Here is a 20,568-nt window from a genome sequence, read left to right on the forward strand (position 1 = left end):
ATGCCTTATTCCAGGATATTCAATGCCAGGCCCTGTTTTGCGGAGATGGCTAAAGCATAGCTGGTTAAATCCGATATTCAGCACTTAACTGGCTATTGGTTACCACTTATGCTGTCCCATTTATACAGTTAACCTGGCCGGTTAAGTGCTGTATATTGGCACATAACTGGCCAAGTGCCTACTCCGCCCCCAGAATGCCCCCAAAATAGCCGGTTTGCAGTTAGGCGTTAAGCAGTTATTTTTCAACAGTGCTAACCAGTTAAGTGCCACTGAAAATAACCGACTATCCCCAAACAGGCAATTTAACCAGCCAGGGCCATTTCTAGCTAGTTAAATCACATTAAATGTTGACTCCTTAGATGTTACTTTGCTCTCCTTATGACTTTGAGAAAGATCATTTTTAAAGAGCTACTCAGAGTTTATTAAAACTATTTTATTTCCTTCCAATAGAACCAAAGAGTGTCTGTGTAGTTGATGGCAATGAATATATGGTAAGTATAAAAACACAGCAGATAGAACTTACTTTTCATAGGTTTTGACTATCTCTCTACTTTGTCTTCAAACTTCAGTCCACATAAGCATAAAACACTTATAACTAGCCACAAACCAGAGGTGTGTGGTGACATTTATAGGAGGGGATTCAGTAGATGTGCTAAACCAGGGGTGACCAACCTCAGCCCTTGCCAGTTCAAGTTTTCAGGATTTCCACAATGAACATGCATGAGATCTATTTGCATACAATAGAGGCAGTCCATGCAAATCTCATGCATATTCATTGAGGAAATCCTGAAAACCCAACTAGATTGCGGCCCTTGAGGACTGATGTTGGACACCCTTGTGCTAAACATTAGTGAAATGCGTACCTGTGGTGAAACAGTGGGTTCGAAGCCTGTGAACTGTATTTCATGAAGTGCATTTCCATTGTTTGACCAGCAGATGGTGACTGTCTCTTTTTTGTAAAGCTTTTACAGGAGTGACAGTTTTTTCCCCACCTAAGTGTGACGTAATCTTTAGTCTCAGATAGGGAGAGGAGAGACAAAGATCTCTTCACTTAGGCCCTGTTAGCAGTTATATTTTATAACCTATGACTACTAGCTATATTTCCTGAACTCCCCAGGTACTACTCAGGAAGTAAACAAATATTAGTTAGTTTTAATATTGATACTTGTTTGATTTACCTGTTATTGTTGCTATATTTTCACCATGTTTTCCTCTTACCGTTCACTGTTCAATTCTTGACAATAAACCTTATTAGTTTATTGGCTCTGCTGTCCTGGACTGACTAAGAATCCTGGTGGTTTGTGTTCTGGTCTGTGGGTGCTTTCTGGGAACTGTGGAACCACTGGGATTGTGGTCCCAATGTCCTTAGAAACTACCGGGGCAACAACTTGCAAGTGGGAGACTTGCCCAGAGGCAAGTATAACCCAGCAGCTGAGAGGAAGGGTATGCGAAAGTAGAGAACGTGCACAGGTGGTAGCGGACCTGCGCAGTGCTGGAACAGACCCTTCAGGTGGCCATAGGGTTAACCCCCCCCCCCCAATTGGACTCTAGGTGTTTTGTGACAGTACCCTTAACCACTCACTGTTTGTGCTGAATGATGTCACATCTTGGTCTCATTCTGAGAGTTACCTATATGTAATGGAAAGATTTTGGAGATTGTTTTTCAACTCTGCTTTGGCCAACAGTAGCAAAAAACAAGTTGGAATGTGGAAGATAAGGCACGGCTCTAATTAATTTGGTATGTGCAGGGGGAGGTGGAGCATATTTTGAGTTCAGGCTGGCCACCTGGACAGAGAAACATGTGACTACAATTCTCACGCACAGTAATTTTCCTTAGCTCCGAAAATGAGTTCTAAACCTAATAAAAAGGGAGGCCTCTTATAGCAAAATCAGAAGCTCATCTATGGGCAGACATGCTGCAGGCTTCTCCAGCTGATGACAAGAGCCTGGATGTAGTGATACATGACCAGTAATGTGATGTATGTATGTTATATTTCTTTATTATTGCTTCTTGCCTGGTCAAGAGACTCCTGGCTTCGCTGATAAAAAAAAAAAAACGCCTGAATGTAGTGATTTATGACCAGTGATGTAATGATTGTTTCTCTTCAACTATAACATAGATCTGTATATTTCTTAATCATTGTTCATCTTAGACAATAATGACTTATACACTCTCCATTTGAAGTGAACCTCTAATAAAAGTCTCATTTACCTAATACGAATTCAAAAGAATCCACAGTAGTTGTTGAGTATTCTGTGTTAGTGAGGCAGGCTGTAAAACCAGAGCACTATACATTTGCCACTTCTCCTTTTGACTTCTGTGTTGATTTGAGGAAACTTAAGTTTGTATCACCACCACCTTTCCAAAATCTATTCTTCAGAGTTCTACATCACATAATAACAGTCTGTGTATAACTACAGATTCCATCAAAAACTACTTTGAGCAGTACAGACTTTGCGATATTTTGAGGCTGAAGCAGCAAGTTATTGTGTACCCACAAACAAGAGGCAAAAGCAGAGAACAGCAGATACATGACCTCCAGGATGCATGCAGCAAAATAAAATAAGCTTTGCCTTGTCATCTGTTCCTTCTTCAAGTCTTACTCAATTAGGAGTGACAGTAGACAATGCAAACTCATTGTCACTATGCGCCAAACTGATGGTACAGCTGCCAGAAAGATCCATGAAAATGTCCTTAACACTAGAAACAGAACCAGTTAACAAGATCACAAACACTGTGGCTTTGGGCTGAACTGATAGTACAGCTGCCTTCAGCATCCATGAAAATTTCCTTCACACATGAAACAGAACTAGTTAAGAAGATCTTAACATATAACACCCCCAGAGAAACAAAAAGAGGAGCTTGGCGGCTATAATATCTTGCATCTCACCCCCAGAGAATCAGCAAGGGGGGAGCAGCTTCATCACATCATTTCTCAATTGGAGGTGATACGTTGGGATTGCCAAGCTCCTCTTGTTTTCTGAGGCAGAGATGCTCTCATCTCCAGAGAAAACAGCAAGAGGGCTCGGCTGCCCCAACATATAACAACTCAACTCCAAACACACCCCCCCCCCCCCCTCCCAAAAAAAGCAATTTTTTCTTACCCAATCTGCCAGGAGGCAGAGTCAAATCAGTAGCACTGCAGTCAGTGCTCAGCAGCTGAAGACAGTTAGTTAGCAGACCAACACAAGGCTACAGCAATGGGGCTCCACTTCTATGGAGCACTCAGGCCACAGAGTAGGGGAAGATGTGGCTGCTGCACTGCTGAGCGAGGAAAGGTGTGGCTTTTCCTGATATGCGGCTGCTGTGCTTAGTGTGCTGCTATAGCTCCTCTGCAGTTGCTAAAAGATTCAGCAGTACTCAAGGAGGAATAGTCATATGCACTGACTACACATTCAGGAGATCAGCAGTAGGAGTTAAGAAGAAAGCAGGATTACTCCTTTGTACCAATTGTGCTGTGCTGACAAGGGAAGAGACCAATTGGATCAAAGGTAAACAAATAAAAAAAAATAGCCTGTTGTTCCTAGCAGGGCTAGATTAACACTGTAGTGGGCCTTAGGCAAACATATATTTGTGGGCCACCATACTGGGATTTCCTCTTTACTTTCTCCCAGATTTACTTCTTTTCTCACCCTCCCCCCCAACATTCCACGTCTCCAGAAGTAGCAGGGAAAGCACAGAGCCTATCTGTGGGTATGGTGGCAGTAATACTTTGAGAGTGAGCGGGAGGACCCTGCAAGCACATGCCTCAAATGGAAAGGCTTAATGGTCAGAGCTGGGGAGCTGCCAAGTTACCCAGTTCCAGGAAGGAAATTTTGAACTAGCCCTGGATTTCTTCAACCCTATCCTGGTACATTATAGGACACGAAGCACTGTTTTTTAATTTCGTAGTATCTGGGACTACAAATAACACACTGAATTGACATGTAAGGTCAACCACTGGATTGGCCAAAAAGTCTCCCTCCTGGAGCTGTGTAACTTGGCAGCTCTGCAGCAGTGAGCTAAGAACCAAAGAAGTCATGCAAGCTATTTTCACCTTCCATTGCCTTTGGTACAAACCAGAGGTGTAGAGGGACAATGTGTCTGAGGAAGAGAATGACAAGGGAGCAGGTAATCACGGTAAACCGCAGCAATCCGCAGGAATGGGAACATTTTTCAAAGTTTTACCGCGGGTGCAAAAAGAGGTTATTTCCCCACCCCGCAGGACCGGTACTGACCCCTGCACCCGCGGTACAACGGACGCCTACCTTTTTCCCGTCCTCCCTCCCTTCCTTACAAGTCCAGTGTCGCTCACTCGCTCTCCCCTCCCCCCACCCCCCGCTGCCGCCGGAGGGTCCTGTATCACACTCTCCCTCCCCCCCGTGCAAGCTCCAGTGTCACTCCTCCACCTCTTCGCTGTGCTCCCACTGCAGCCTTTCAATCTTCCAAGCTGCTGGCAGCATTAGCAATGTAAGCTTGCTGCCTTCACATGGCCCGGAAGCCTCTCTATTGCAACTTCCTGTTTCCACGTAGGCAGGTCGCTCGCTGCAGAGAGAAGGCTTCCCAACGCGCGAAGGCAGCGTGCTTACATTGCTAACGCTGCCAGCAGCTCGGAAGATAGAAAGGCTGTAAGGGAAGCATAGCGGAGAGGTGGAGGAGTGACACTGGAGCTTGCAGACGGGGGAGGGAGTGTGCGACACAGGACCCGGCGGAGGCAGGGGGTGGGGAGAGCAAGCAACACCGGACTTGGAGGGAGGATGGGTGACACCTGACCTTGTGGGAATAGGGGGAGGGAGAGTGACACCGACCCTGTGGGGGGGGGGGGGGAGGCAGGAAGATTGGGAGAGCGACACTGGACTTGGGAGGGAAAGCGACACCAGACTTTGAGGGGGGGTGGTATGGAGGAAAGTGGAGGAGTGGCCTAGTGGTTAGGGTGGTGGACTTTGGTCCTGGGGAACTGAGGAACTGAGTTTGATTCCCACTTCAGGCACAGGCAGCTCCTTGTGACTCTGGGCAAGTCACTTAACCCTCCATTGCCCCATGTAAGCCGCATTGAGCCTGCCATGAGTGGGAAAGCGCGGGGTACAATTGTAACAAAAAATAAAAACACCAGACTTTGTGGAGGGGGAGAGGGAGAGAAAGTGACACCGGAACTTGGAGGGATGGAAGAAGGGAGGGAGGGAGAGTGACACGACCTTGCAAGGGGGGAAGAGGAAAGAATGGCATGGGGTATAAGGCTTTGGAAGCAAGGGAATGAAAGAGAGAAAAGGATGGAGCTGGGGACTGATAGGGTGATTGTAAGCTCTCTTGAGCAGGGACTGTCCTTCCCCATGTTAAACTTGTACAGTGCTGCGTAACCCTGGCAGTGCTATAGAAATGCTAAGTAGTAGTAGTAGTAGTGATGAGATCCAGTGGAGGGTAGATGAGGGCTAAGGAAGTGGGTGAAAGATGGGGAAAGATAGGGGTTTAGGAGACTGGATATTAAGTGAGAGGCAGAGGGAGCAATGGTAAAAGCTAGTAGGTAGATGAGAAGTGAAACAGAGACTAAGGTGAGAGAAAGGGGGAAAACACAAATGGGGGGGGGGGGGCAGACATGAAAGGAAAGGTCACTGCCTGCAGAGAAGGAAAGGAAGAAGCCAAGAGGAGAGAGAAGAAATGGAAACACCAACGTGGAAAAGAATTTAGAGAAGACTGACATGTGAAAAGTGGAAAAGAGACTGGGACCAGCCCAATTAGAAAAATAAAGTGTTCTGGCAAAAAAGGTAGAAAAGAAATATTTTAATTTAATACTTTTTAAGGACTGAGATGTGCCTGTTTTGTGAAATGTACGTCTTTTCTATTTTTGTAGTTTGCAGAGTGCAGGAGAAAATACATTTCTGTTTCTCTTTTACCAGTGTTTACACAGCTTACAGTCTGGTTTTCTTGAGGGAGATCTCTATTTCAGTTTTTCTGTGATTCCCTGTTTTGTATAGTGAGAAAAGAATTAAAAGTGCTTGGAGTTGTAGAATGATTAGAAAAATTAGTGCTCATTATTGCTTGCTATGTGAATGAATATTCCATCACTGTTTCATTATTGCTTGCCAGACCAGTCCAATATTATCACATTTTAAGGGCATTTGTTTTAATTAATTTATGCAGTCCTTACATTCACATGATTTTGCTTTTAAAACCCAAAGGTAAATCTTAAGGGTGGTTAAACAGTGAGGCTTCTGTGGATAGGGATAGAATTTGCGGGGACGGGGTCAGGATGGGGACAAACTTTGTCCCCGTGTCATTCTCTAGTCTGAGGTATATATTTACAAAGTTTCACATATGAGAAATGTTTCATAAATGGAAGCAGCAAAAATAAAAATGTATTTCTTTGGTGTTTATGAAAGGATATAGACAGAGAGAAGGCAGTATTAGGACTGAGTTCCAAGGAATTTGCCCAGGAAACTTAATAGCTAGCTGGGAAAATTCCCTGGGCTGAAAACTTAGTATGTGTCCAGGTACATTTGTAGCAGTGGACTTTCAAAGGGAAACTCAGCCCACATTTTCAAAGGGAGGCTCTATGTATATGACATAGAAACGTACACAAGTGCATGCACTCTCTCAGGTAGTGTCCTCACCTCCACACTGTTATGCAAAGTTCTTGTATTTGCTGCCAGTTCTTTTCCTCAGCCTCCAACAGACCCTTATACGTTCTCCCATTCTTCTTAAATTCCTACTTCTTTGGTTCCACACTGGAACCCAAACCCCAGGGCTTAGCCTCAGTCCTCAACCTACTCCAGCTCTTGCAGCACAGGCACAGCCCCTCTTTCCTGTGACTAGAAGCCTCCCCATTGGCTGGATTCTACCATATGTGCTTTGGAAGGGGGAGATCCACATAGGACTAAACTGTGAAAAATATCCAGACACTTTAGCCATCATTCTGATTTTGAGCCCAGTAATTTACAAATTTGTAGAATCCTAAAAAATCCAAACAGTTAGCAACCAAAGGTTCCTGAGTACTCAGCACATCTGATAGAGCCCCCCCCCCCCCAAAAAAAAAAAAAAAAAACTTTTGGGCCTGAGGCACATGCCTAGTTTGTCTATGCCTTGGATTCCTAGGGCTAGGGATTCAGTGTATCCCCTGAATGCCTGACTGTACTCCATTGAGGAGGGATTACTCTTTTGCACCAATCTTGAGGTCTGCTATGTTGCTGACAAGCAAAGGGACCAACTGGATCAAAGGTAAAATAGCAAGTTTGTAGGACTGGGGATTCAGTGAATCCCCTGAAGGCTTTCACTGCATGGTTTAACCTTGCCTTTAATAGAATTAACTGTTAAGTGCTGTTATCAGGGCCAACGTTATTGGGGGGCAAACAGGGCAGTTGCCCCGGGCTCCACAACTCCAAGGGGCCCCTGCGGTCAGCCATCTCTTCCCCCTTCTTGTCACCCTAGATTTGCCAAGTCTTACGCATTGAGCTCATCTCCCACACTTCTGCCAAAGCGGGAAAGTCTCCCGCTGACAGGGGCAGTCCTATAATGAAGCACTCTGCCACACTCTGGTCATCTTTCTCTTCTATTCACTACCACCGTCACTGCCCCCCCAGACCGGCACCTCCTCTTTTCCTTATTCCCTCCCTCAACCCTCTTCTCCCAAGTGCTACTTTTAATTTGTTTCAAAACTTGCCACTGTGGTGGCCCGCCCTCTCTGCGGTAACTTCCTATGTCCGCTGGGGCGGGCCGCACAGCAGAGAGAGAAGATGTCAGTCTGGCTGCAGAGCAGCGCTTGTAAATTGCTGCCACCGCCCAGCAAGTATTGAAGCAAATTAAAGGTAGGCTCAGGGGAAGAGGGTTGAGGGAGGAAGAGGGGAGATGCTGGCCTGCTGGGTGGGTGAGGGGAGAAAGTGTGAGAGAAGTTGGGCTTGGGGTAAGGAGGCTAGATAAAACAGGAGATGGGGTGAGCCTGTCTAGCCCATAATCTTTTTACTATTGTTTTCAATAGCATTTGCTATTGTTTTGGATGAACTAGTGTGGTGGCAGTCTCCACATATACTGAATTCAGTATAGTGTTTGGAAAGCGGCAGCAGCAGAGGAACAGTGCCGGGTCAATGGCAGCATATCAGAATCACTGCCGCGCTGAAGCCGCCAATGATCTGTCAACAAAACACGATGTAAGGCAGACAGGAAAGGAAGGGAGACTTCAGATCGGAGTGGCAAAAGGGGGTAGACATGGGGGACCGTGGGGGCCCCCTGGGACTATTTTAAAGTAGACTGGGAGGAGGGGATGGTGGAGGAAAAAATGATGGGCATGGGAACAGGAAGAGAGAGTTGGGAATGGGGTGGAGGGAAGGAAGAGAGATGGAAAGATATTGGACTCAGGAGTGGTGGGAAGGGAGGGAGAGATGCTATACGGGAGGGCAGTTGGCTAGAAAGAGAAAGATGTTGGACCCAGGGAAGGAAGGGAAGGAGAGGCATGTGTTGAACAATGGGAGGGGGAGGAGGTAGGGAGGGATGCTGGCTTATGTGGGATAGGGTGGGAAAGGAACAGCAGTAGCAGGAAAAAGAGAGGGAGCAATATTGAACCATGGAGGGGAGAGAGAGGAAGAGAGATGATTGACCATGGGGGGGGGGGGCAGGAGGGTACAGAGATGGGACAAAAAGGTAATAGGGGTGTGGAGAAAAAGGGACAGGAAGACCATAGTGGGGGGGGGGGGAGCATAGGGAGAGGAAATATTGGGCTCCAACAGTGAAGAGAGGGCAGGGAAATAGTGGATATGGCGGAACCATGTGGGACAGGCCAAGAAGGGATGGCAAGATAATTAGTGAGAGGAGGATAGTGAATACAGAGGTAGAAATGTAATAATGGAGGGTAGCTAAAAGATGGAAGGGAATAGCAGGCTGGGGAAGGAGTGATGGGAAACAGCTAAGGAATGAGAGAAGAATATGGAAAGTTAATAGGTAGCTGAAAAGTTAAAAGAAGAAGGATAAGAAGGAAGATGGGGTGGATAGAGAGGCTGAGAAGAAAAAAAAAGGAGATAAGACAAATAAGGGAAGGATCAATATGTCTGAGACAGGTGTAGTGAAGGAATAGAAAAAGACAGGAGAAGAAAAGACAAATGGACAAAAGTCGCTGGAAAGAGAATTAGCAGAAGACAGAGAAACTAGGACCAACATGATGGAAAATGTCCAGACAACAAAGGCAGAAAAAAGTGTTTTATTTTCAATTTATTAACTGGAATTTAACTTTGGGATTTGTATATCACAAATGATTTTGTATTATGTTTATTGGCTTAGCCAGATGGTTGACTTTGGTGGTGGTGGGGGGCTCAACTTAAGTGGGTGGGCACCAAATTCTCTCCCTGCCTCCTGCCTACCCTCTCCCGCCTGAATGCAAAATATAAATACCTGAGCTGACAGGGATCTCCAGGTCTCTACAGGTGATGACTTCCTCTTCCTTTGCTGCTCCGACAGCCATAACTCTTCCAAGCTCTGCAGCCAGTGACAGTGTCCCTGAGCTGCTGCTGCCACTGCTGACCTACACCCGTGAATGTTTGTTTTTTCTGCGTACATGAAAACTGAGTATGCTTGGGGGGGCAGCAGTGGTGGTGGCAGCAGCTTGAGGACACAGCCATCAGCTGCAGAACTTGGAGAGCTCTGGATGCCAGGCCAGAGGAGGTGATCTTCAGCTGGCACAGCTTGGGGATCCCTGCCAGCCACAGCAAGGGTGATGGCTAATTTTGGTGGGTCTGAGTCCAAAGTGGGGGGGGGGGATACAGGCCCCCCCATAGTGATGCAACCAACTGTGTTCAATACAAAAAAAGAAGTGCATTTCTGTTTTTATTTCTTCAGTGTTGCAGTACTTGCCATGTTTCAATTTTGGTGTTCATATTTCAATTTTTCTAATTTCTGATCCCTTGTTCTGTATTTGGTGAAGACCTGTCTGTGTTTTGTATGTGAAGAAGTTATTTAAAGTTGTTTTATATGTGGCAGCAGTGGTGGGTGGGGAGATTAGGGGAAGGGGCCCTGGCTGCCATGGGAGAAAAAGATCAAATCTTTAATATGGAGATTTAGTTGAAAATCAGTATATTCCCCTGTGTCCAAAAACAACTTCAATGTCACCAACAGCTGGAATAGAAAACTAGAAACCAGACAATTTGGACCACCAATTTTTCTTTTCTATAATGGGAAAACATGTATATTTTGAAAAATTTCCCTATCAGCTTTGCACCTCCTCCAAGATACATGTGGAAGGGCATTTTCGAAAGGACGTCCAAGTAAAAAAAAAAAAAAATCCCATACAATTCAAAGGCTTTTTCGAACTGGAACGATGTCAATATTTCCTGTTCAAAAATACATGAGAAGGATGCTTTTGCACTGAAAAAATGAAACATCCAACTTAAGAAGGACAAAAATACAGAGACAGTCTGGCAACGTTTGTGCCAGCAGAGCAGAGGGGCAACCTAGTGGTTAGTGCAGTGGACCTTAACAAAAACACAGCTTCCTAAAGGAAAAGTCCATAAACCATTATTAAAATGGACTTGGGGAAAATCCACTGCTTATTTCTAGGATAAGCAGCATAAAATGTTTTGTACTTTTTTGGGATCTTGCAAGGTATTTGTGACCTGGATTGGCCACTGTTGGAAACAGGATGCTGGGCTTGATGGACCTTTGGTCTGTCCCAGTATGGCAATACTTATGCTCACCCAGGTACAAATCCCACCTTAACTCCAAAAACCTACTTAACTGTACACCACTACAGTAGACTTCAAGCCTACAGGTGTCTCCAATATGTAGGTACAGTAGGTTATTTTGTTGTACTTGGAAGGCTCACAATTTCCACCAAAAAAACTAGAGTGAAATTTCGACCTGGGCCCCCCCCCCCCTTGTGCACAGTCCACTGACTGACCACTAGGCTACTCCTGGGATCTGCTTGGTGCTTTGCCAGGTGTGCTCATAATACCCCAAAGCTGTCATGCAGTGGCGTAGCCACAGGTGGGCCTGGGTGGGCTGGGGCCCACCCATTTAGTGCTCAGGCCCACCCAACAGTAGCACATATTTAGTGATAGCTGATGGGGATCTCAAGCTTGGCCAGCTGAAGACTTCCCCCTGATGGTAACAAAAACGCTACTCTCCACAATATTGGCACCTGCACACGCTCCGTTTTCAGCGCATGCCTGCTGCATACTGCCAAGGTGGAAAGAAGCATTTTCCCGGCAGCTGAAATATTTTTTTTTGGTGGTGGTTGGGAGGGGGGAGAACACTTGGTGCCCACCCAAAATTTGTTGTCTGGCTATGCCCCTGCTGTCATGGGGCCTGGTATCTCCTTTCAGTTTCACTTCTTAGAGGGGTGGGAGGAGGACAGCATCCACTGCGGGATTAAGGAGGGGTCAAGCCTTAAACCCTTAATCCCTCCAGTGGTCACCTTGTCATTCAGAGCACCATTTTGTGATTGAAATAGTTCTAGAGAAAAACACCCTTCTTTTTCCCCTTGGATGTTTCTTCCTGTTACATTACTGTTGGACATCCTAATTTTAGTCCCACCCACAACACACCTCTAGCCCGCCCCCTTGCTATTTAGATGCATGTTAGTGTAAAATTTTATTTCTGCCTTTCAAATATTATTGTTTGGACGTTTTTGGCAGATGGGAATTTTTATCACCTTTTTAAAACGTCCATGTGTTTTAAAAATGAGCACCATAAGCTTCTGCAAAATTCTCATTGTGATCTGGATCTGGATCCTTGGAATGCCCTCCCGCGGCAGGTGGTGGAGATGAAAACCGTAGCGGGATTCAAAAATGCATGGGATAAACACATAGGAATCCTGTTTAGAAGGAATTGAGCCAAAGAAGCTTAGTGGAGTCTAGGTGGCAACATTGGTAACTGGGAAGCAAAGCCCGTACTGGGTGGACTTGTGAGGCCTGTGCCCTGAACGTGGCAGGATAGATTTGGATTGGCTGGACTGGAGCTTTTCAAAGGCTTTGATGACAACTTCAACAGTTTTAGAACAAGGACAGTGCCAGGCAGACTTCTACGGTCTATGCTCTGAAAATAGCATGGACAAATCAAGATCAGGCATACATATGTTGTATCACCTCATACCTTACGTAATGAGTTTATCTTCTTGGGCAGACTGGATGGACTGTACAGGTCTTCATCTGCTGTCATCTACTATGTTATTATGATCTGAAACGAGTGATTGCGGGGCTAATCTTGCTTTGCCCCCTATGTGGAATAAAGTTTTAAAATAGAAAAATGTTCCTTTAGGGGTGGATATTCAAAAGGGTTAAACTGGGCAGGAGAGATTCCTGCCTGGTTAAACCCCGCTGAGCTAGCTACTTAACCAGGTAGTGCCGCTGAATATCACCCCTAACCAGCCTTCCCCTAACTGGCTAGGTAATGGCGGGCCAGGAGTGAAATCAGGGCAGAGTGTCAACTTGGCCGGTTAGCAGCAATATTTAGTCTGCTAACTGGCAAAGTAAGTACACAAAGTTAGGACTTCAAAGTTAACCAGGCACTGATCTGAATATCAGCCGATGCCCAGTTTACTTCTGGGTTGGTGAACATACCTGGAAATTCATTGCCAGGAGCTGTGTACGCCCTGGTATTGGTTATCTGGGGTTAAGTCAGCCCGCGGCAGGAAGACGCTTATCAGTCTCACACCACCATGGACTGAATATCAACTCCATAGTTGCTGGCACTTATACATGGAGGTAGGGAAAAATCAACACTTCCACATTATAATCACCAGCAGTAATAAATGTCAACGAATACCACTCCTTTTCTGAAGCTATGGTTTTTTTTAAATCAGTGCTCTCGCTTTCCATGCCAGACAATGCACTTGCACTCCTTCAGTGTAGCTGGGCTAAGTTAGCCTGATAGAAATGAATATCACCATTATCTGGATAATGATGGCAGTGGGTAGCAATCCCAGATATTTGCTGAGTATCTGGATATATATTTAAACACCTCAGCTGTTACTAAAAAATTTAAAACAGTCTTAAAAACTTGGTTCATCAGTCAGGCTTTTGATTCATTTTCTTGGTTTTTTTTGTTTGTTTTTGAGGGAGGTTGCTCTCTCTCTCTCTCTCTCTCTTTCTCTCTCTGACTCTCTTTCATTATTCCTTGTGCTTCACTGCTTTTTGTTCATATTATTCTTAAGTATGTTTTGGTTATTACATTGTGCTATTCTCATCCCTACTTTTATGTTATTATAAACCGCTTTGATGTCTTTGACAAAATGACAGTATAGACAAATGTTCAAATAAACAAAGAAATAAAAAGAAATGCTGACTGTGATGTTTAAATATTGAGCCATATATTTTTAAAAGAAACATTTAAAGATCACTTTGAGAAAGCTAGACCTGTGAGACATTTAGAGGAGGCTAACAAGTCGTGTTATTATATTTCAGTTTTAAAAGTATGTTTAAACTTTACCTTAAAACCTCTGTAGTGAACTTGAAATATTCTTTGGCTTCGTTCAGCCAGGAGCAACCATTCCCTCCTCTGATGCCTGCAAAACATGTTACTGTACTTCTGAAAAGGACCCAAAGACCCAATTAAATCTGGCGATTTGTTCATCTATCAGCTGCAAGATCTGTGCCCTGGTGAGATCTTAAATTACTCAATAAGCATTTAGCTTTCTCAAAACCCTATGAGGTCGATGCTCATAAGTAAATGCAGGCGCTAGAGGCCATAAGCGCTAGACTAGCACCTGCATTTACTGGTGCACAATGCTGAAATACCGCAGGAAACAATGAGCGTGTCCACCATCAGCGCATGTAGCATGCTAATTTAGTCAAAAGCATGCAGATAGGGATCATTTCCTATTCCTTCTGATGCTCATAGAACAGCGTACTCCACAAGGGCGCCCGTACCACTGCAAACCCTACGCCAGCTTGGAGCTGGCGTTAGGGTTTTGTAAAGCAGCCTTTCTGCTTGTAGTGTTTAAATTTATCACGGAATTCTTTAAAAGGACCAGAGAGCTGCTTTGCTTTCCAGAGGTTGTGCACTCATCTTTCAAAAATGCTTTACCTTGCATTAGCCCATACGATCTTCACATCATTATATTTTTTGTAACCAAAATATATATCAAATAATTGTACCGCTGCCTTAAAGTCTGGAATTGCACTTCTGCCTTTAAAGTCTGGAGAGCTCGACTCTCCTCCCCCCTCTGATGTTCTGGCATGCGCTCAGTACCTGTGCTTAACTCTTGAGCACATGCGCCAGGCCAAGCACCATCCCTCACCCCCTTAACTTCCAAACAACTTCCTATTGCTCACTCTAACAGCACGCCTGCATTTGAATCTCATTAGCATTGAGCATTAGAGAGTTGGTCTGTCGTGCTGTTCCTGCGCTATTTCTTTGGCACTACATTACAGCGCTGGAGTTTTGAGCATCGTGGCCGAAGAACATTGTCATTGTCTTAATGCATTTTCTTTCCCATTGCTTAATGACAGGGCTATGAACATCAGCCGAAACCTGGCACGTGCTGTGGTGAGTGTGTTCAGGTGGCATGTGTAATCAAGACCAGAGACGACAACATTGAAGTTCTCAAGGTACCTTTGAGGCTCATGCGCATTGCAAAAAATGATCATGAAAAGATTGTATTGAAAATGAACAGATACACGAGTGTTTCACCATATCTCCCCAAATTACATTGGCTACCCATAGCTGAAAGAATTAGGTTTAAAGCTGCCTGTCTAATCTTTCAAATACAAGGCATCACGTCCGAATTGCTGATTCAAAACAACTAATCTTAGCCCCACTGTTCTACAACGATTTTGAAAGATCTTCAGCTTGCTTTTACCTGTATTAGGAATCTCTCTGTGGAACTCACTTCCCCTGGCCACTAGATCAGAGACTAACTACCTCAGTTTCAGGAAGAGGTTAAAAATCTACCTTTTTCCAAAGACCACAACAAAATAACCACCTTCACTCTATGTCCCAAACTGCTTACAGGACTAAGGAAATGCCTTACTTCTCCCACGCCCTCTAATGTCACTTAACATGGCATTTAACAACTAGATTGTACACAACCAATGTCCTACCTATAATATTATACTCAACCTTGACCTATATATAATGTAAATCGCACTGAACCCTGAATAGAGGATATTAGCTGTATATAAGATCTGAATTGAATTGAATAGTGCAACGAAGAGCAAAGACAGCTGCAACGCACCACACCCGATCTCTTCTATCCTCACTATATAAACATGGAAAGGTTAATATCCAACAGCCTGACCAGATATTCATAGCCATACTGGGTCAGACTAATGGTCCATCTAGTCCAGGATCCTGCAATCCAGGTCAAAAGTACCAGGCAGAAACCCAATTAGTAGCAACATTCCATGCTACCAATCCCAGGGCAAGCAGTGGCTTCCCCATGTCTATCTCAATAGCAAACTATAGACTTTTCCTCCAGGAACCTATCCAAACCTTTTTTAAATCCAGATACGCTAACCGCTGTTAACGCATCTGAACATGTATAAATTTCCTATTGAGACTATGCACCATAGACAGTTCCCTCCTTCCCCCATTTCACACAGTGGTAGTCACTTATTTAGTATATAGGTCTAATTTGACAATCTGGCTTTTATACCACCATGTCCATTTAAGCTGGACCGCTGAAGAGTTAGATCTAACTTTAAATGGATACATTATCCATTTAAAGTTAGGACATTGAGTATGCAGATAAAGTTATCTGGATAGTGGATGAATATTGCCACTGTTTATAACCTGGCCATCCTCAACTTAAACAGAGAAATGTTGACCAGAGATCGATGTACACGGACAAAATGTCAGCAGGACATTTTTAAACAAAAGCACTTACATGGCCAATACATGGCACTTGCTTATGAATATTGACCAGAGTGGTTGGGTTGTACTAATTCTTTCAAAGAGCTTCTGATAGGTGATCTAGCCAGGGTCACCGAGAGGGTGTGGCAGGGGAGGCAAAATTCCCTTGGCCCGACCTCCAAGAGGGGTCCGGCGCCAGGGTCTCTCGCTCTCTCTCTCCCTTCTGCTCCTGACGGGCCCCGAGTGATCGGGTCACAACAGGAGCAGGAGACAGAAAACTCCAGCGCCGGGCCCTCCTCCAGCACTGCTCTTCGCTCGCTTGTACTGCCGTGCTGAGCGGCTGCTTTTCCCCCTCAGGTACATGCTTGGTTTTGAAATCGAGCATGTGCGATGAGAGAAAAAAGAAGCCGCAGGGGCAGGGCATGCATGGAGTGAAGAGCAGCGCTGGATTCTTTTGCAGGCGGGGCCTCGGGATTCCTGCCATCCCCAAGGTACCTCAGTTGTGGCAGCGGCAATCCCGGGGGGAGGGGGCGGCAGCGTCGACAATCCGGGGGGCAGTGGCGATCGGGGGGCATCGAATGGGGGGGGGGGGGGGGGGAGGCAGCAGCAGCCCAGCTCTGGGCCCAGCTCGTGTCATGTGTCAGTACAAGACACATGAAGGGAATTCTACAACTGGGCAACTGCATTTATGCACTACTTGTGCTCAAATGAACATAAGACCAGCACTTTCGTGGGCAAGTGTACCCTTAAGCATGTAAGTGGCAGGAAAGCGACTAAGTGCTCATGTAAATGCAAGAGGCATGTTCTCATGAATGTGACATGGGATGGGAATAGGCACTGCAACTTACAGAACACTATCAACCCGATATTCAGTGCTATTTAACTTGCCAGGAGAGGCTCCTGACTGGTTTAATAGATCTTAAAAGGCTATCCGCGAATATTCAGCGGGAGATGGCCATTCTCTTCTGCTGAATATTCCTGGTCAGCACTTACCTCCAAATTCTATATAGTGTGACGAGTTGTGCGCACAAATCTGAGCATATTCTGATTTGCGCGTGCAACTCGATTGGTTAACAAGCTAATCAGCAACAATAATTGGATGTTAACAGGCAATTATCGGCACTAATTAGTATTTCCGTGCACTATTCGCTAAGTGTATTCTATAAAGTAGTCCACATAAATATGACCTTGCAGATCTCAAAAGGGGGTGTGGCCATGGGCAGAGCATGGGCAGGTCGTGGGTATTCCTAAAATTTACAGTGTTGTAGAATTACCCATTCCGCACCTAAAGTTAGGCATGGTCATTTACACCAGGTTTTCATTGGTGTAAATGACTGCGCTTAAATTTTAGTTGCATGGATGGCACTACACATATTCTGTAAACTGCACCTAACTTTATGTGTTGTTTATAGAATACATGTAGTTGCATTTTCCACCTGCGTCAATTTTTTCATCGCTAAATATAGAATCTGGCCCTTAGTGGATAACTGGTTATATCACGTGATATAGTTGGCTATCCACAAATATTCAGCGCATCGCTGGCTAAGTTTGGTGGCCAAATTGGGCTGCCCAAATAGCAGGCCTATCTTAATCAGCCAGCGCTGAATATTGACTTGGCCGTTTAAGTTTGAAACTGGCCAAAAATAAAACGAATATTCAACGCCAGTCACCGGAAATGGCCCGTGGTCTGAATATTGACCCCTATAAGTTATACGCGTCCTTTTCAAATATAGGAGCCCGTAGTTACTCCAGGTCTAACTGAGCGGACATAAATACAAGTTGCGTCAATGCCAAATTATTAGTATTCTGTAACAGAATCTGGGTGCCCAGATGGCATTATACAATATGTTCTCTCTGTGCAGCATCAGGACACTTAAAAGGAGGTTCCCACTTATAAAACAGGGGCTAACACTTACTTGTCTGTTATGCAGATCAATGTTTAGAATAAAGATCATTAAGCATGAGTAAATGCCAAAATTCTGCTTAAGCGTTATTCTGTAAATACACACTAATTTACATAATGTGTATTTTACAGGTGGGCTTGCAGATGGGTGGAGCCTGGGCAGAGTATGGGCGGACTTCCACTTACGCACATAACTTTTAGAATACTACAAGTTATTTGTTTAGTCCATACTTACTATACCATTGTAACTAGAAAGCAAGGGAGAGCGGTTTACTCTTCTAAAAATCACAAACAATAAAATAAGAAGAAAAGAAAAAGAACTACAGTGTGTGATAGGAAAGAATATATACCATTCATAATAAGAACAACAGAGATACAGAGCACATACTTCCAGGATAAATGGGTCCAAAGCTGGTCATTCCAGCACTCAGGTATTATTTGTAATTAAGTATGCTTGTTCAAACAGCAAGGTCTTCAGTAATGATTTAAACTTTTTCAAAGAGATCTCACTGCGCAAAGACAGAGGCATAGAATTCCACAGTGATGGGACAAAATAGAAAAAAATCACTGTGACGAGTGCTCTCCATCTGAGCTTTCCAAGGCCCTGACAACATCAGGTGATGGTCATTTAATGATCTGAAAACTCATGCAGGAGAGTAAGGAATAGTCAAACTAGATAGATACGATGGAGTTCCTTGATAAAATGCTTGAAACACTAGTAACAAAATTTTGAACTGAACATGAAATTTAACTGGAAGCCAGTGATGATCCTTTAAGTATGCTGCTATGTGATCTGATTTTGAAAGATGGCATAAAAGACGAAGGGCCATATTTTGAAGAGTTTGAAGTTGCTTAAGCACAAATTTTGAAATCCCTTGATAAACCCAGTTACAATAATCAAATCTGGTCATGAAGAGAGCTACAATCAGCGAGTGAAAAGCATCACGAGTAAAGAAAGATCGTACTATACATAATTGTCTCAAAAGAAAAAAATTCAGTTTTATCTAATGAAGAAATCTGCGTATCTCCAACATTTAGGTGTCAACATTTACATCAACTCTTTTCACCTAAATCCTAGGCACATGGGCATAGTTTGAGGGGGGACAAAGCCAAACAAGCTGCCCTTCTGGAGGTGACTGACTGTGACTGCGACTGCAGCGGCGACAGCCTAAATGAACCCCAAACTTTCTGGCCCTGCCTCTCGCTCACTCTCACTGAAAGAGAAACAAAGTTGTCTGTCCCCCTGTACTGTGGAAAACAAAAATTTCAAAAACTGGCATATTACAAACAGTACATTACAAATTAAATGGAAAATAAGATGACAGGTTTTCTATTGGACTAAGTTAATACATTTTTCAGTTAGCTTTCAGAGGCCAAAACCACCTTCTTCTGGTTAGGACAGTATACCATATCTAGGGGTCCTTTTACTAAGGTGCGCTAATGGATTTAGTGCATACTAATGATTAGCATGTGCTAAATGCTAAGAAGCGCGTGGATATAAAATGGGCTTCTTAGCATTTAGCGTACTCTGAATCCATTAGCACACCTTAGTAAAAGAACCCTTTAATTTGTAATATAGTATGGAATATGTCAGGTTTTGACATTTACACCTGCAATCTTTATATTTTGCACAGTATAAGGGGTCACACTACTCTTTCTCTGGTGTTGCATTGTGTGCAAAGTCTGGCATTTTAGGAGTTCAGTTTAATTTTTGTCTATATATTTCTATTTTTAGTTTGTAGTTACTTATTCCATATTTGGTGAAGGTCTATCTGCGTTTTGCATGTGTGGAATGTCATGCTTCTAACGGTACTTCTAGGTTAGTGAGCCCTTGGGCCACTGCCAAGGAGCGGCAGCGGCAGGAGAATCACCCAAACACAGGACAGGCAGGACAGAATTCCCGGTACCCTCGGCCGGAACTCCGAGACAAAGACTGCCGCCGAGGCAGCTCAGGCTGACACCAACTGGACCGGGAATAGCCCAAACTTCACCTGCACTTAACCACCGTTCCTCAAGGGTTGAGCCGCAGAGTGCGGGCGGTCGGCAGGAATTACCGGACAGAGCAGGAAAGCAGAGCTGCAGGGACCAGCAGGCTAAAGGAACCAGGAACCCAGCTGGAGCAGGGCAGGCAGCCGGCAGCAGAGAAAGCCAGGAGACAAGCCGGGTCTGGGCAGGCAGCAGTCAGAAGAATAAGTCAGCAAACAAGCAGGGTCAAAACCTAAAACAGGAAAAACTCAGCAGCACTGCAAACAACTTCCACCAAAGGAAACTCTTCTGAGGATCTCTGTTGCAAGGCAACTAGGAACCTTTCCAGGTGGTTAATAAAGGCAGCCCACAAGGGAGTTCACCCGGTACGGGTACTGCTTAGTTCCAAAAAACTCCCAAAACAATCTGGAGGGCTGGAAGATCCGGACCGGACCAGCATATCTTCTGGAACATGGGAAACGGTAAACCACCAATTCGCAGCATTCCCCGGGTCTAACCCCCGGGCCCCGAGTTGACTGCAAGCCAGGAACCTGGACACAACCGTGACATGGAAGAGACCAGGTATTCTGCTAACACTGAATGTCTGTGCAGGATCAATCTGCACCAGTCTGGCTTGTTTAGTTTTCCTTGTGTGACTCCTAAAAATGTGCTATTATGGTATGGTAGAATTGCTCTATAGTTCCTGAGTGACATTTGTAGGACTTTGTATTACTTTAAAATATGCCTGATACTGGATTTTGGATCTGAATTTAGATTACGCTGTTCTCAGTAGTAGCTCAAAGAAATTACATTCAGGTACAATAGATATTTCCTTTTCCTGGAGGGCTTGGAGTCTAAGCAATGGAGTGTTAAGTGGCTTGTCCAAGAAATCAAGGAACAGCAATGGGATTTGAAACCTGGCTTCCCTGGTTGGCATCCTGCTGCTCTAACCATT

At 44.6% G+C, this 20,568-nt stretch overlaps 1 protein-coding gene across 1 annotated transcript in view; it reads left to right on the forward strand.

The window, feature by feature from the left end:
* LOC115469674 (mucin-5B-like) overlaps positions 1-20,568 on the forward strand; it is a 79,209-nt gene that overhangs the window by 45,455 nt on the left and 13,186 nt on the right. Inside the window, exons 8-10 of the mRNA XM_030202461.1 lie at positions 451-491; positions 13,429-13,551; positions 14,404-14,502. Of these exons, the coding sequence (XP_030058321.1) occupies positions 451-491; positions 13,429-13,551; positions 14,404-14,502 (263 nt within the window). The remainder of the gene's footprint in view (positions 1-450; positions 492-13,428; positions 13,552-14,403; positions 14,503-20,568) is intronic.

The sequence above is a fragment of the Microcaecilia unicolor genome, chromosome 4, assembly GCF_901765095.1.
Source record: "Microcaecilia unicolor chromosome 4, aMicUni1.1, whole genome shotgun sequence".
In the NCBI taxonomy this organism is placed as follows: domain Eukaryota; kingdom Metazoa; phylum Chordata; class Amphibia; order Gymnophiona; family Siphonopidae; genus Microcaecilia; species Microcaecilia unicolor.